The sequence below is a fragment of the Empidonax traillii genome, unplaced genomic scaffold (assembly GCF_003031625.1).
Source record: "Empidonax traillii isolate 1590-97213 ecotype Southwest subspecies unplaced genomic scaffold, ASM303162v1 scaffold513:size879593, whole genome shotgun sequence".
Lineage (NCBI taxonomy): Eukaryota > Metazoa > Chordata > Aves > Passeriformes > Tyrannidae > Empidonax > Empidonax traillii.
In genome coordinates, this window is record NW_020955706.1 from 670,425 (window position 1) to 685,000 (window position 14,576).

The following is a 14,576-nucleotide window of genomic DNA, read 5'->3' on the forward strand; positions in this document are numbered from 1 at the left end:
TTAGAGTTACCCATTGAGAACTTTATCTTTTATATGACATGCATTTATTTATAACTCTGGATTTACACAACTCATGCATTTGTACAGTTTTTTCATTTCTGCTAGTAGCTTTTTCACAAACCATACTGCAGTTGATGCAGTTGCCCAGGCTTTGTGGGACATTCAGATTTTGGGAGTGGACAGAGATTCCCTAATCAGTGTCAATGGACTTGCCATACAGTAGAGGCTTGTAAAGTGCAATAGCCACAATATTCCTACCTTTGATATTGCTGATATTCATTTCCACAGGCTGCTTTTCTGCTCTGTGTCACCCATTTATTTTGTGCAGTTTATACAGCTTGTGTTTCCCAAGTCTTTGCCCAGCTTGATCCCTGATATATTGTCCCATTTCATTCCTTGTGTTTCTATGTCACTCAGACCTTTAAACCACCTAACTTTTTTTTTTTCACCCCAATGAAAATAGCCTCTTTCCATTCCATTCCTCTGCCTACCTTTTTTTTTTTTTTAATTTTAGCAAATAACATAAAAATACTCAATGTTAAAATGAATTTTCAAATAGCAACAAATTGCTCAACTTCAGATACTTCATTGAAGAAAGTAAAGAGAAATGAATTTTTATATGGAGATTCAGTGTCTACTTCAGTATTTTGATACTGCTGGACAGTCCAATCCACAGAATTCCAGAAAATACTTTTAGGAGATGTTGAATCAAACATATTGTAAGCTGGTGTAAAAGGCAATGAGAAATCAGTAAGTAGCTCTCGATGCTTCCTTGTCTTTCAGACTATTTAGTGTAACATTGACATAAGAAGTAATTACACTGCATCTTGGTAATGGATCGGTCATTTATTTTGATGTATTTGGAATAATTTGTTTCATATGATAGACAACAGGGCTAGGGATAAGCATAACATGTCTAGTGTAAAAATCAGTGGTTTCTGCTATGAAAAATAAAATGTATCATCTTCCTTTATTTATTTAGGCAGAAATAGAGAGTAACCTTTGCGGATGGAAAGGAATGGATTTTTTTTTTAAGATCTATTTAATACTTGGTTTAAGACACCAGGGAGTGGAGGGAAAAAGCTCCAAATCACAGCACTAATGAACAGAGAATAAATGAGAAAAAAAATAGCTGTATAGTAAAAAATATGCAATTCTGATGTTGAAATAGAGAAAGAATGAGGAATGAGGAATCCCTAGCTTTTCCCCCCACAGTCAGACAAACTGTAATAATTGAGATCAGGCACAAAAACATTGAGAAAACACCATCTTGAATTCAAAGGCTAGCTTAAAAAATAAATAAAATAGCAGTGAAATGCAAGAAGTGGTGAAATAGTTCTCATTTGTAGAAGTATTCAATACCAGATATTTCATAAAGCATAAACAATTTCTTAACTGTACAGTAAAGAATCTTTAGTGTATTTCTTAAATAATGTCTTACTGTAGTTTCTGTAAAATAATTTTGTATTTATTTATAAACAGAATTAAATATAGAGGTTTATCTCATCTGGAGGATGTTACCATCATGGCACATGATTTTTTTGCTTATGCATCAGTTAAAAGACTTTGCTGCATGTTCTGCTTAGAAGACTCACTCTCTGCATAACTTTGGGTAGAGCATTTCCCTTTTCTGTATGCATCACCTTAAATTAAAAAAAAATTCAATAAATAACTTAGAGTGTACTGAAGAACCAGTAAAAAATTACTAAATTAAAAATATTTTAAATGCAAAATAGTTGAGATGCCAGTATAAAAAGACGAAAAAAACCTCCTAGCTGGCCAACTCATACTTCTGATGACCGAAATCTTTCTGCAGTGTCTGGTTTTTGCATTTTAGGAAGTCTGTCTCTTCTCGTCCTCCAGAAGCAATGAATACATTTCCTGCCTTGGGAACTCATGGCAAAGCAACTTTCAAGCTAGTCAATGCCTGGTCACATTTAATGTGCTGAATGAATTTATGGTTGTAAACTGACAGGTGGTTTTCAGCAGTTCATGAGGGGATTTAGTTGGTGTGTGCGAAATGCAGCCTACAGGTCAATGATACTTGGATATGCAGCAATTAATAACCAACAGCCAATACTGTTACCCTTGTTTATGTCATTATTTTTTTTCCAGTTGATTTCTGATGAAACTGATTAAAATACTTCCAGGTTGAAAACATATTTGCTGTAAAGTAAAGGAATAATAAAATTGGCCTCATACAATGAAACAGATGTTTTGATACTTGTCAGGAAACAGTATCAGAACTGCATAATTACTAGGGGGTCATTCCCACTCACCAAAATGCAACTCATAGTTTTTGAATGTGTTTCTAGATTTTCTTATTTTTGTTATTTTGTAGAAATTTACTAACATGATAGATGGCTTGTTTCTGTTCCCACTGAAGTCAGTAGCAAAATTGCCAGTGACTGATGAAAAAAGCCTATGAAAAATGTTTCAAAAACATTGTTTTCATTTAGGTAAATTCAATTTCTTGGCCAAAATATTAGATTTCTGATTGTTTGCCTCAATCAGAGCTACAGAGAGACTGGTGTCTCTCTATGTTGGTTTCACTAGAGTGAATCCTACTAACGTGCTCTAAAAAGATCTAATGCCCAAATTTTAAGCCAAAAATGGAAGATAGACTCTCAGCTATATAGAAGAAAATCATAATTCAACATGTAAGAACAATAAAGAGCTCAGTGCTAGCTCTTGCTAATTTGCACTATATATTTTTTTGTTGTGCTTACAGGGCTTCCTGAGAGCCTTCAAAACACACTTGAAGTGCCAGATCACTGTCCTTCTGTGCCATTACTAAATATAAATTTTTCCACATGAGTCAACTGAGTGAAGATCAGATGTTTTAAAAAGGGTTTGGTTTTCATTTGCCTAAAGGCTATTGTGCTAAAGAGAATTCAGTGACCTCATAGCTGAAAGTGACTGCAGATTTGTTATTAAATAACTCAGCTGTGCTGCACAGCTTTGTGAACTGTGATTATAATATTTTTGTTCTATTTTTTGTAATTTCATTTTTTATTTACATGCAAATTTCACAGATCTTAAGATATCCCTGTTGGTACACCCCTCTGACCAAAATTTCTCGGATGCATTTGTAGGATATGAAAATGCTGTTGAACTGGAACAGCAGTCCCTAACATGCTAGGATAGAAGGAAAAGCCTTTCTTTGGATGCAGCTTCATTATGTTTTCTTTCTGAAGTTTTGAAGCAAATGTGAGATGCAGCTGTTGGAACAGCCATGTCCTCCCAGACATGTCACTAGATGCTGTGTAAACTCTGTTAATATTATGTGGGATCTGTAATTCTATGGGAAGCTCCTTGATGGAGATAGAAGCTCATTCATAAGATATGGATGAGATTCATGCTTGCAGAAGTACTGCTAACTGTTAATAGAGTGAAGTCATTCCACTTTCCTGTAGTAAAGCAAGCAGAAAAGGTGTCTCTTACTTATGAGTCATCACAGATCTGGGCTGCAGCATGCGTGTTTCTTAGGGTGCAGTATTCAGAAGCTGGTGGCTGTAAGGCGTAATGAAATTAATTATTTAGTTGCCTCTCTGTGAGTTTCTGGGTTCAGGATGATATTCTTGCATGGATATCTGTTGTGACTGGGGAAGCTAGAGCTCTGCCTCCAATATGTCGTAATTTCTTGAGCCTTGTAGTCATGTCTGAGTGTTAATGTATATTTGTCCTGATTTCATTTAACACGGTGCACCATCTACAGCTAGCAGTGCTGACACGTGATGTGCTGTCATCACAGGGTATGTGGAAGGGCACTATTTCAAAATTAGAGGGCAGTGGAGAAGATATGTTGTCTGCCTGAAGCTAGTGTCTCATTCAGGGAACAATTTTATCCAAGGTTAATGCAAGATCAGACAGAGTATCATTCAGCTGAAGCAAGATCATAGTGATCTGTTAAACATGGAGAAGTGTAACTCCATTCTGGAATTGTCATGATGTACTTGCAGTATTTTGATATGGCTTGACAGATAGTGTTTGACTATATATTGACACAGGTATCCTCTATGCTGCTTAAAGTATCTATTTTTCAGTTCTTGTGCCGAAATTAAGCATTTGGGTGGAGAGAAGTAAGAGAAAACATCTACTATTTGTAAAGAGCTAATGTACTAGCAGTGGCTGAGTAAACAGTAAAGGGAATACCCCCTGCAGCTGGGGTGGGTTTGCCCTGGCCGGCAGCCAAATGCCCACCCACTCACTCTCCCCTACCTCAGTAAAGCCTTTGGTATTGCAAGTGAGGCCACTGTCTTCGAGAGAGGGATCTGCTTTTAAGAAATGGCTTGCGGAGTCCTTAATCTTTAATAGGTACTGATTATAAAGGGGTATTCGGTGGTATCTGTGCAGTATGGGAAGTTCTGAGGAGATACTTGATAATGTTATGGTATTATGCAGGATAGGATAATGCCCCTTCTCAAGAATTTGTATCTTTGCCTGAGAATTTTTGTAAATTACTAAAGCCTTTTCTTAGTTTTGGGTTTTTTTTGAAAAAATATAATACCACTATTGTCTTCTGTGAGAAGGCAGAACAATGCATTTGTGTTTGGGAAGGGGAGTAAAAGACTGGGAGACGTTTGGATTAAATAGTCAATAGATTTCTTTGCTGCAGAACTACTTTGGAACGAGGGTGTATTCATCCACTCTTTCACATTTTTCTTTGTTAAGGTGCAGTTCAGCTGAGACTGAATTCCTCTTTGGCTGTCCATAAACTGAAACAGAAGGATGCAGAAGACTATCTCTTGTCTTTTTGTAGATGAATGATAAGAGCACAAGATCATTAATACCAGTTTGTTGCAAAGATGAGTTCAGAGGAGAAGAGTATATCTCCAGCTCACAAAATATCCACTCCATCACATAGAAGTGCCTCCTCATCATCATCATCTCAGAGAGACAGGAGGCAGGTAAGGAAAAGCTCTAAATGTTTGCACCATCTGGTGGGATGGTACTTTTATTCCTGTAATGTGGCCTTTAGTTCTCACTAGCTCTTGATTTGCTTGCTTATAGCACTGGATGATATCACCATAGCCAAGAACTGTTGATTTTTTTTAGTTGATTTTTCTTCTATTTTCTGAAGTGGCTTGGAAAAGATTCAGAAGCAACATGGGCATCATGTGCAGCACTGGAGCGAGAAGTATGTAATCACATGGACAAGTAGGAAATATGCTCTGAAGTCTTTTGGGAAGTAGTTTTTTTGGTGGCATGAACCTATGGTTGCTTAAAATTGTTTTATGTCCTCTGTGGATATCTCTTCTGGTAAATATAATTACAGAGATGCATTATAGTTTCAGGAGGTTATAATTAATTTTAAATATAATACTGTTCATATTTTTGTAAAACCTAACATTTTAAATATTATTTGTGTTACTACAAATTTACACTGATTATCTAACATCATAGAGTACTAGTCCAGTTATGCTGGTCTTCAGTTTTTAAGAGACCCTTGTCTGTGTGGATGTAATATGTCTTTTCTCCATGATCCCTTTGAGTTGAAGACAGTATTATTTCCCCTCAAAACAACATGAGCATTTCTGTGGGTTTTTTGAGAGATGGGTGTAGTCTGGCTGCACCACCAGTGGGAGCTGCCTGCTATGAAGTGTCTGAGCTACCCACTAGATTTCAGATTGGTTATTCCATTTATATTTACAAATGCAAAGATTTATACTGAAAATTTGGTTAGAACAGACCCATATTTTAAAACTTTGATCTATGGGAAAGTAACAATAAAAGGGCTAAAATAATCATTAGCTGTGGTACATGTTTACTTGAATGACTGTGGTTTAGGAATATTTTCACAGCTACTTGTATGCCAGCTGGGACACTATTTTTCAGCTCTTGCTGGGGAAGTTTTTGCCCTTACCTGTGTGATGAATATTTTGAAAACTGAGAATTTTGATGGAAACTGTAACTTTTACATGTTTGAATGAAAATAGTCTTGCCATAAGGTATGTTTAAAATGTTAAATCAGGAGAAGAATTCTGATGTGTGTTCAGTAACAGGAAGTAAATATGTCTGGAATTTTTAAAATAATTTCCATTGCTTGAGTAAATCCAAAAATTATTTTCTTCCAGGTGATAAGTATTTGCCCTTTCATAGTGTACAGGATTCAGGATAGCTGTACTCAATTAATTAAGTCCTAGTTAGCATATAATCTCCTAATTTTTCCTTGGTTCCATCTGGAGCAAGGATTTTGACATCTTTTGTTCGGGGTTTTTTATCTCCCACAGTTAAACCCTAAGAAGGTGAATGCAAGACTCATAGGAGCTGTTGGTCTCAGCTAAGAGCATATCATCTGAGTGTTCTTCATAATTAGGTAGTGGGATACAATCACGCAAGTGAGAATGGAAAAAAAAAGTACCTTTTGGGAATACATTTTACCATAAATCTAGTGGCTACCCTATCTGTTACCATAGCAACAGTATAGAGCAAGGTATACCTGCCATCATAACGAAATGGATGCTTAATTTTAAATCCATATTTGACCACGGAAACGTGAAGCATGATTTTAAAATAATGCTGTAAAGGTTGATGATGTGATGCATCCAGAATATCCAATGAAGTATGATGATGCTTAACAGTTATATTTAGGCATATAAATGTGGACTGGAAAGGCTACTGCTAGGCATTCATTTTTTGCCTTCATGCTTTCAGTGTTAAAGGCAGACACATATCAGGAGAATGAATGGATGAATAATTTCTTCTGCAGAAAGACACTGAACTAGAGCATTGAATGCAGCATGAAGTGCAGTGGTGCTATATCCAGGAAAAGAAACATGCAAATGTTTCCTCTGTGCATGTAGATACAGTAAATCAACCAACATCACCCTACCAGCTACTATAACCACTGTATTTCTAGTTTCTTTCCTTGCTTGTATTATTTGTATATTTTTTGGTTTTCATAGACTGTCCTCCAAACACAATGATAACTTAGGGGTAGGGGGTTTTGGTTCAGGAGCTGTTGGATTTTACTTTGAAAAGGCTTGAAAATTCTGTCTTGCTGCCTCCTTTTACTCTTCAGAGCAGGTAGGAGTAAAGCACCCTTCCTGAACTGGAAACAGATATGAATGTGGAAAGTGATGTGATTGGACAAAGTGTCAATATAGCTTTCATTGTCAAATGTGAGGATAACACTTGATCTTTCTAGTTGGTAATGACTGAAATCTTCTCATCATATCATTCTTGTCAAAGTCATACCAGTAATTATGGAACAGTTTCCCATTAAATTATGGTGCAGGAGGCTGAATGAGTGTGAACATGATTATGATAAATCATTTCAAGGAGAGTAGAAAATGTTGTGCTGTATATAATGCTGGCATTTAAATGTAGCTTTCTTATTTGTGCAGTATATATCACCCAAGAGAACTAGTAGTCAGCAAAAGCTTTGACATTGCCAATTTGCAGACTCCATGATTAAGTTATTAGATAAATGAGCAGACTAATGAAGCCAGCAATAACAAATAAAAAATTATTTCAGATTTTTGTCATTCATTTTCATTAAAATCTTGTTTGATTTGGACTGCTAGATAGAAGAAGGCCCAGAACCAACCTGTTTTGTTTAACCCCTGAGTTGAACAGAGTGGCAAGGCAATTGCCTTGATAAGGAATACTTCAGAAGGGAACAGCAGTAGTTCTTCTTACTGTGGAACTGTTGCAGAGTGTGAAACACACTTTCACTTCCACTGTGAGTGTGCTGAGAAGGCAGAAAGAAGTGAATATATCAATAGGGTTAATAATGTGCAGTTTGAAAAATTGGAGCGTGACCCCAGGCTATTAAATAGAGTGAGTGATACAGAAGGAGAGTAATAATATTGAAACTGTGAACAAAGGAGAGATTTTGACTTTCCTGACCACCATTTAAAGGGTAGCTAATACATGATGGGAAGTGGATTTTAATGTCTCCTATTCTAAATGTAAGGATTTTTCTTTTAATATCTCAATTTTCTTTTTGTGATCTCCTTCTTTTTCTGTTTCCCTTTGTCAGTTTGCTTTTTCTACAAATCCTTCTTTTCCCACACAGCAATCAAAAAAAGAAGAAAAGCTTTTAGTCCTATTGCACTTATGTGGTCACCATTTTTAGGAGAGCTTTCATATTTCAAATAACTATTGTCTTTCAGCCATATGTAAAGTGTGAAAGATAGGGGCTTTGAAGGAAGAAGAAAAAATGATTTTCCAGAGCAGCAATCTGCTTTTCAGATTTTAACATGGCTCGTTGGTTTTTTTGTTCTGGTTTTTTGTTTGTTTATTTGTTTGTTTTGATTTATTTATTTTTTTTAGTCAGCATTGACTAATAAAAGGGATGTACTCCAGGGATGCCGAAGGACTGAGTTTGGACTGAAGATGTTTATCTGGCCATGAAATTTAGAAATAGAATGTGATTCCAAGGCTCTGGTCTTGTCTAAAGGTCTATGTTGGAAAATGCCTATTTAGCTTATTACAACCACTGTATTTTAATTGTCAAAGCAGTCTCCTGAAAGCAGTATTTCCTAAGGTGGGTATCACCATTTTGTAGATATAGAGGCTTTAATGATGATGGAAGGATTGAGTCATCTGTCTGCAGCAACCTTAACCAAACTTTAGTTTATAGAGTAACTGGAAGACTGTAAAAAAAATATTGGAGTAAGTGAATCTGAGGGTGAAATGTATGAACCTGAAAAAAAAGGACCAATAATCATTATTTGGTTATAGGGATGCAGTAGCAATCCAGGCCTTACAGTGCTGTTACTGTATTAAGCATGTAAGAAAAGGCAGTCACTAGCTTAAAGGCTGATGAGACAGACAGATATTGGGAGCAGAAAAAGAAGGTTACTTTTGTGTTGTCTCATCAACTAATGATAAAGCATAAAAGGAAATTATCATGGGTTCTATGTCAATTCTAGAGTTTAATGCTTTAGGCTGAAGTTAAGAAGTGTAAAAGTAGAATTATAAAGGCTATTCTTGGCTAAGAAGATCACCATCAAGTTTTTTGGAAGAGACAGAGCTACAAATTTTTCACAGATGTACTGCAGGGACCATCAGGTTCTGTGAAGCTCAGTTCACATGGGCAATCTGCATGCCACAGCAAGTGGGTAGTGCAGAAGGAGTGGAGTGCTCAGCTTTGTACAAAGTAAAAGGTACTTCATTTGGAGAGTGAGAATTGTGGTCAGGAAATACATAGGTGAAAAAATTAAGTAGGAGACAGAGAACTAGGTAGGCCAAATGCTTTGTGAGGTTGTAGGATATGAAACTAAGAAGGAAGGAAGGATTGTTTTTAGGGAGAACAACAACTCTCTGAAAAAGTAAAGGCAGAGTAAGAGAGAAACCAAGCAAGGAAGAATGTGTGGCTTTGGTTTTTTCTTTTCTGACCAGGAGTATCTGGGAGAGCTGGTTGATGTGTAGAAGGGAAAAAAAAATCTATGAGAAAACTTTTATTCTAACTGCTTGAGATTTAAGGTCTTTTTGTGTGATTGTTCTAAGGAATAGCAAGTTTACTTTTTATCTGTACTGTAGAAAAAGCGGTCCAGTGTTTGAGACTGAAGCTACTTAATGCAAAATGCTGGGGCTTAAAATGAGAGACCTGCTGTTGCTATTGCTTTGGCTCACTTTGCTGTTACACCGTCCCTGGCAGCTTAGAGGGAAGTAGAAGAGTGGCAATTGGAAGGTTCATGGCAGGAGCAGCTGTGGTTGCAGCAGCTATTGGATTTCAGCCAATAGGGCTTTTCCCTTGCTAGGCTAGGTCCATCATACACACAGGTCCACCTTGCCTGCTGGAAATTCATTGTCCTATTTCATTTAGCAGTTCTGGTATTTTTTTTCAAGACTGAGAACAATTAGATGTATGAGAGTTTGTGAAGGGATAGGAGGGAGTGTGCATGGTCATGTAGTGAAATTTTTTAGTTTTCATATGTTGAGATACCTCAAACTCAGCTTCCCCTTTATGACCAGTACAATCAGTGATGCAATATCAAGGATGCTTTTATGATGTCATTAGAGATTTCTGCCTCGTAAATTAACAATATAGTTGATTGGCATTTTTACTGTCCAGTGTACCTGAGACAGTGTTGCTTAAATGAGATTGCAGTATAATGTACCTTAATATATTCCATGAGGAGGAGATGTCTTAGAGCGTTTATATACCTTCTTTATTCTTAAACTGAGCAGCAGCTTACCTGCTTGCTCACTGCTGTCAGCCTGATGTAACATCTGGAAAAAAATTCTTGGTGATTACCTGTAAATTTCACTTGTTCCTGTACCTCTGTGATTTCAAAAGAAAGCAAGGCAAGGATGGATGGTGGTCTAGTAGATATGATACAGATCTGAGAACATGCAGCCTTATTCCTAGCTTTGCTTTGTAGCGAAACATAGACTCTTAAAAGCCTTTTTACTTCTCAGTAATTTGTTAGAATTATTTCAATAATTATTATTAATCTCTCTGAGACTTTCAAACTAAAGACGCTACTAAATGCTGAGTACTGTTGTTACAGTGATGTAATTCTCTTTCACTCTCCTTCCTAATTAAATTCCTTCACATAAAATGGTTGAAGCAGGATTAGAGCAGAAGTGTTGAGTACTTTAAAAGCAACAACTCGCTGGAGCAAGAAAGTGTTCTGAGGGAGCCAAAGAACAATATGGCAGAATTGTTAAAAAACCCATGCAATTTATTCTTAAAATTGATTAGCTGCTGCTACTCTACAACATTATTTTCTCCCTGTGCCTTTGACAGGGTGCAAAAATGTTCCTTAGGTTTGGAAGGTAGTACCTGAAGTATCTGAAAAAATGTCTAAAACAATGTGACTTATAAAACTGCTGAATACTTATGTGATTGTTACATTAGGTTCAATGCCATAGCATATGTTTTAAATTAAATCATAAATCTCAGACCTGTTAGAATTCCTGTCACTCAAATGGGTAACAGTGAACTACTTGATGAGTAAACATTTACATGTGGCACAATCAGACTTTCAGAAGGAGGTTAACTTACAAAGTGAAGCTCTCTGGACCACAGGTTTGTCCAGGGATGGGGTAGGAAGCCATGTGAGACTTGGAGGGAACTGGTACAGATTTTGACCCTAGGGGTGAGACAGCCCTCTCCCTCCCCCACCCCGAGTACTGATGCTGATGGTGCATTGAAAGTATGAGACATTCCTGCTCCAGCACTGGGAATCCTTGTGGGCAGGCACACTAGGCAGCAGCACAGGCCCAGGAGCCCAGTTCAGACTGGGTGCATCAGGCTCACTGTGTATGTTGTGAAGCCAGCCTGCAGTCACACAGCAGATGCCCCTCGTTTAGTGCCTGCATTTCTGCAAATTTACACAATAGATACTAATCAGAAATACATCTGTGTGCATGTGCACCGGATAGGCCCTCTCCAGTCCATATTTGGAGATACTTGGATCATGACTGCTCCTGCCCTTGGTAATATCTACAGTGGATTGAAGACAAGATCCAGAATACAGTCCTGGAGACTAATAGAGCGAGATGCTGTCTCTTTCTAGGAAAGACTTGGCTTTAAAGCTTTGAAGAAATAAGAAGATCTGGAGCAGTCAAAGAGAGACAGTGACAGCATTCATGCCAAGCTGTCCTGAGGGGCTGTGTGTTCACACTCTCTGAGCTTCATAAACATTGCTGTCTGAGTTATCTCACCTCTAGAAGTGCTTTACAGGCTGTGTGGTGAATGCTGAAGTTCAGTTATGTCCTATGAAGAAAAACAGAGTTAAAGAAGCATTTGGAGGATACTCTCAGGCACATGGTGTGACTCTTGGGGATGGTCCTGTGCAGGGCAAGGAGGTGGACTCGATGATCCTTGTTGGTCTCTTCTAACTCAGCATATTCTGCAATTTATTTTTTTAAAAATATGTCAGTTTGATTAGAAATGGTGTCTGTAGCTATCTTCTATTACCAAATCAGGGAAATTGCTCTCGCAAAAGCTTAATTACCCATGCACATTATGACAGATAATTTAAAGTGGTGTTTTCAGATCATGGTCACTCTTGCATTCCTCCTGTCTCATTTTTTCCCCTCTGCTATGCATGCACATCCATACCTACACAAGCATGTCTCACTTTCCTTGAGAATAAAAACTAAAAGTGCAACTCACACACAAACATAGAAGGAAGAAGTGAAACTATTCTGAAGTGTCATTTAGGATTTCTGGGAAACAAATGGAGGAGAAGAAAGAGAATCATGATTATATTTTCATTTCCCCAGTGGAGAGAAAAGGCAGAGAAGTGAAGAGGGAGGATGATGGCAGGTATCATGTGGAGACTTCTGCTTTCAAGGCACTCATGCGTGATTGGGATTATGCATATTTTGAGATGTACAAATATATTAGGCAGAAGAAATGTGGGCCTTAGTAAAGCTATTTGCTGTTCTGACACCTCTCTTTTCCTGTTTTTACTAAATACTTTACCCTGGAATTGAAAATTAAGTGCTTACATAAAAACTTTTCCCCTAATAGAATAATATTTCATATTTAAAAATGAAAAGAAAAATCTGATTAAAAATTTTTCAACCTCCCTTTTTCCTATATCTTATCTTTTTGTATTGTGTATATTAAAGTTCAAAGGATATTGAGAAAGGCTAAGTCACTAGCTTACAGAATGATGTGAGAGTCACAGGAAGAAAAGTCTTTTTTTGAACTATGCACTTTTTAAAGTGCTTTTTGGTTTATGATTTCTGTTAACTTAGACTCCCTTTCATGTCTAGAGTGCTTTAATTCATAAGCAAATTAACTATCAAGGAATGGTTTTCTTTTGTGTATGTAATTTTATTTTCCCTCCTTTTTTTAAACAATGTGAGCATGAATAAAATTAATTGCTAACCTCAGACTATTTAACAAAATATCAATCCTTTTAATTGTGATTATTCAATATTTATAACAAGTTTTGTATCATTAGCAAACAAGAATTCTCTCTGTCAGATATTGTAAATTTATCTGTTTGCTTTATTTTGAGATAACTGCAAAAGGAGGAAATTGTCATTGAAGTCTCAGGCTGCAACTTGGTAGTTGCTCCAAACCATCGTTCTGGCAAAGAGAAGGTTGCTGTTGCAATGATAGCTCTTTTCTGCTTTATCCAGTGGAGCAAGAGCTTATTTCTCTTCAGAGTTTGTCAAAAAGTACTTTGAAAACCAAAGGCTTCTTTGCTTCCAGAGCCTAAAAGCATTGACATGAAGTACAGTACAAAGCTGGAGCTCTAGCAAGAGCTGACATAGAGCTCCTGAGCTAACAAATCCTTGACATTTCTGTTACACAAGCAGTGTTTATTTTGCATTTGCATATCCCAGGAAAGAAGTAGGCATACATACCTGTATATTATTCATATGCCACAGAACTGCTTCTTATATATACTTGTCTTTCAGTAAAAAGGTTACAAAGAGAAAATGTTGCTCTGAAGCACATTTCCATATAAGATGAGCAAGAAAAAAAATATTAAGTCCATGTGCTATTCATAAAGTGTTATTAAGTTCCTTTGTTGGTTAGTTGGTAGCTGAGATTGTTGAAAACAACTATGGAGCAGCGTCAATAGGAGACACGTAGGGTGAGAATAGGACCACGAATGCTTTATAAAAATAAAAAAATGTGTTAGAAGAAAGAAGGGAGAAATGCGTTGATGAGATATGGTTGTTTTGCTTTGTGCTCACCCTTCTCTCACAGAATAAAGAATCTATCTTTATTCCAACATCAACAGAAGGAAAGCCAGAGTTGACTGAGAAGCAGCCTAAGATAAAAGCAAATTTCAAGGTTATTCCCTTTGCAAATAATATTGCAGATTAACTTGGCGTATATCACAGCTTGTTTAAAAGGTAGTAAAAATGGTATTTATGCAGTCAAATCTGTGTCTACCTTGTTATTCTGCTGTGTTTCAGATAACTGGAAAATACTATGTTTTTAGTTGAGAGAAAGTGGTTGAACATTGCACTTTGTACTAAATGGGATTCAAATAGGAACACAGGTTTGCTAGGATGCAGTGAATAGCAGGTAATAAAAGACACAGTAGTTCTTTGGATTGAAAAAAACACAACACACACACACACAAAACCAGAGAGAAAAGCTCTCTTTTGAATTACTGTTGTAGAAAATTGTGTGTCTAGGCCCCATGGTTATTGAAGACTGCTAAAATGCTACAAACAAAGTGTCCCAACAGATCTTTTTCATTAATTAACTGTTAACCACGTGTTGTGCACATTTCTGAACTACAGAAAGTCTGTGTCCAATGGGAGTGATAAATTCCTCACCAGCCTGTCTTTTTTCTTGGAAAATAATGAATTATAAAATACAGAGAAGTCTTTGTATTAGATATAATTCATTCCATTAAGTAAATAAGCAGTGAAGCAGAAAGGGGAGGCATGTGTACCAGACTTGTCCTTCACCGGATTTCCTGTCTCTCCTTCTTCAAAATATCTTTTCTTCCCTTGCCTTCCATGTGGAAACAGCTAAATGTCTTTTGTTTTAATGGGAAGTCAGATTGAGTGACTCAAAGTTAGGGTCCTCAGCCTCTGGCCTGATGGGAGACCAGCCTCACCAGTGGAATGGAGAGGAGAATCTGCGGATAAAAAAAGGTAAAACCTGGGGGTTGAGATAAGAACAGTTTAAT

General features: G+C 37.0%; 1 protein-coding gene across 5 annotated transcripts in view; it reads left to right on the forward strand.

The window, feature by feature from the left end:
* The window catches only part of OSBPL6 (oxysterol binding protein like 6), an 87,350-nt gene that overhangs the window by 36,305 nt on the left and 36,469 nt on the right, over nucleotides 1-14,576 (forward strand). For 4 of the 5 annotated variants that reach the window (XM_027896696.1, XM_027896700.1, XM_027896701.1 and 1 more), the window contains exon 2: nucleotides 4,675-4,910. In XM_027896696.1, coding sequence (XP_027752497.1) covers nucleotides 4,809-4,910 — 102 coding nt within the window. In that variant the 5' untranslated portion in view covers nucleotides 4,675-4,808. The remainder of the gene's footprint in view (nucleotides 1-4,674; nucleotides 4,911-14,576) is intronic. The other variant, XM_027896698.1, reaches the window with a different exon arrangement.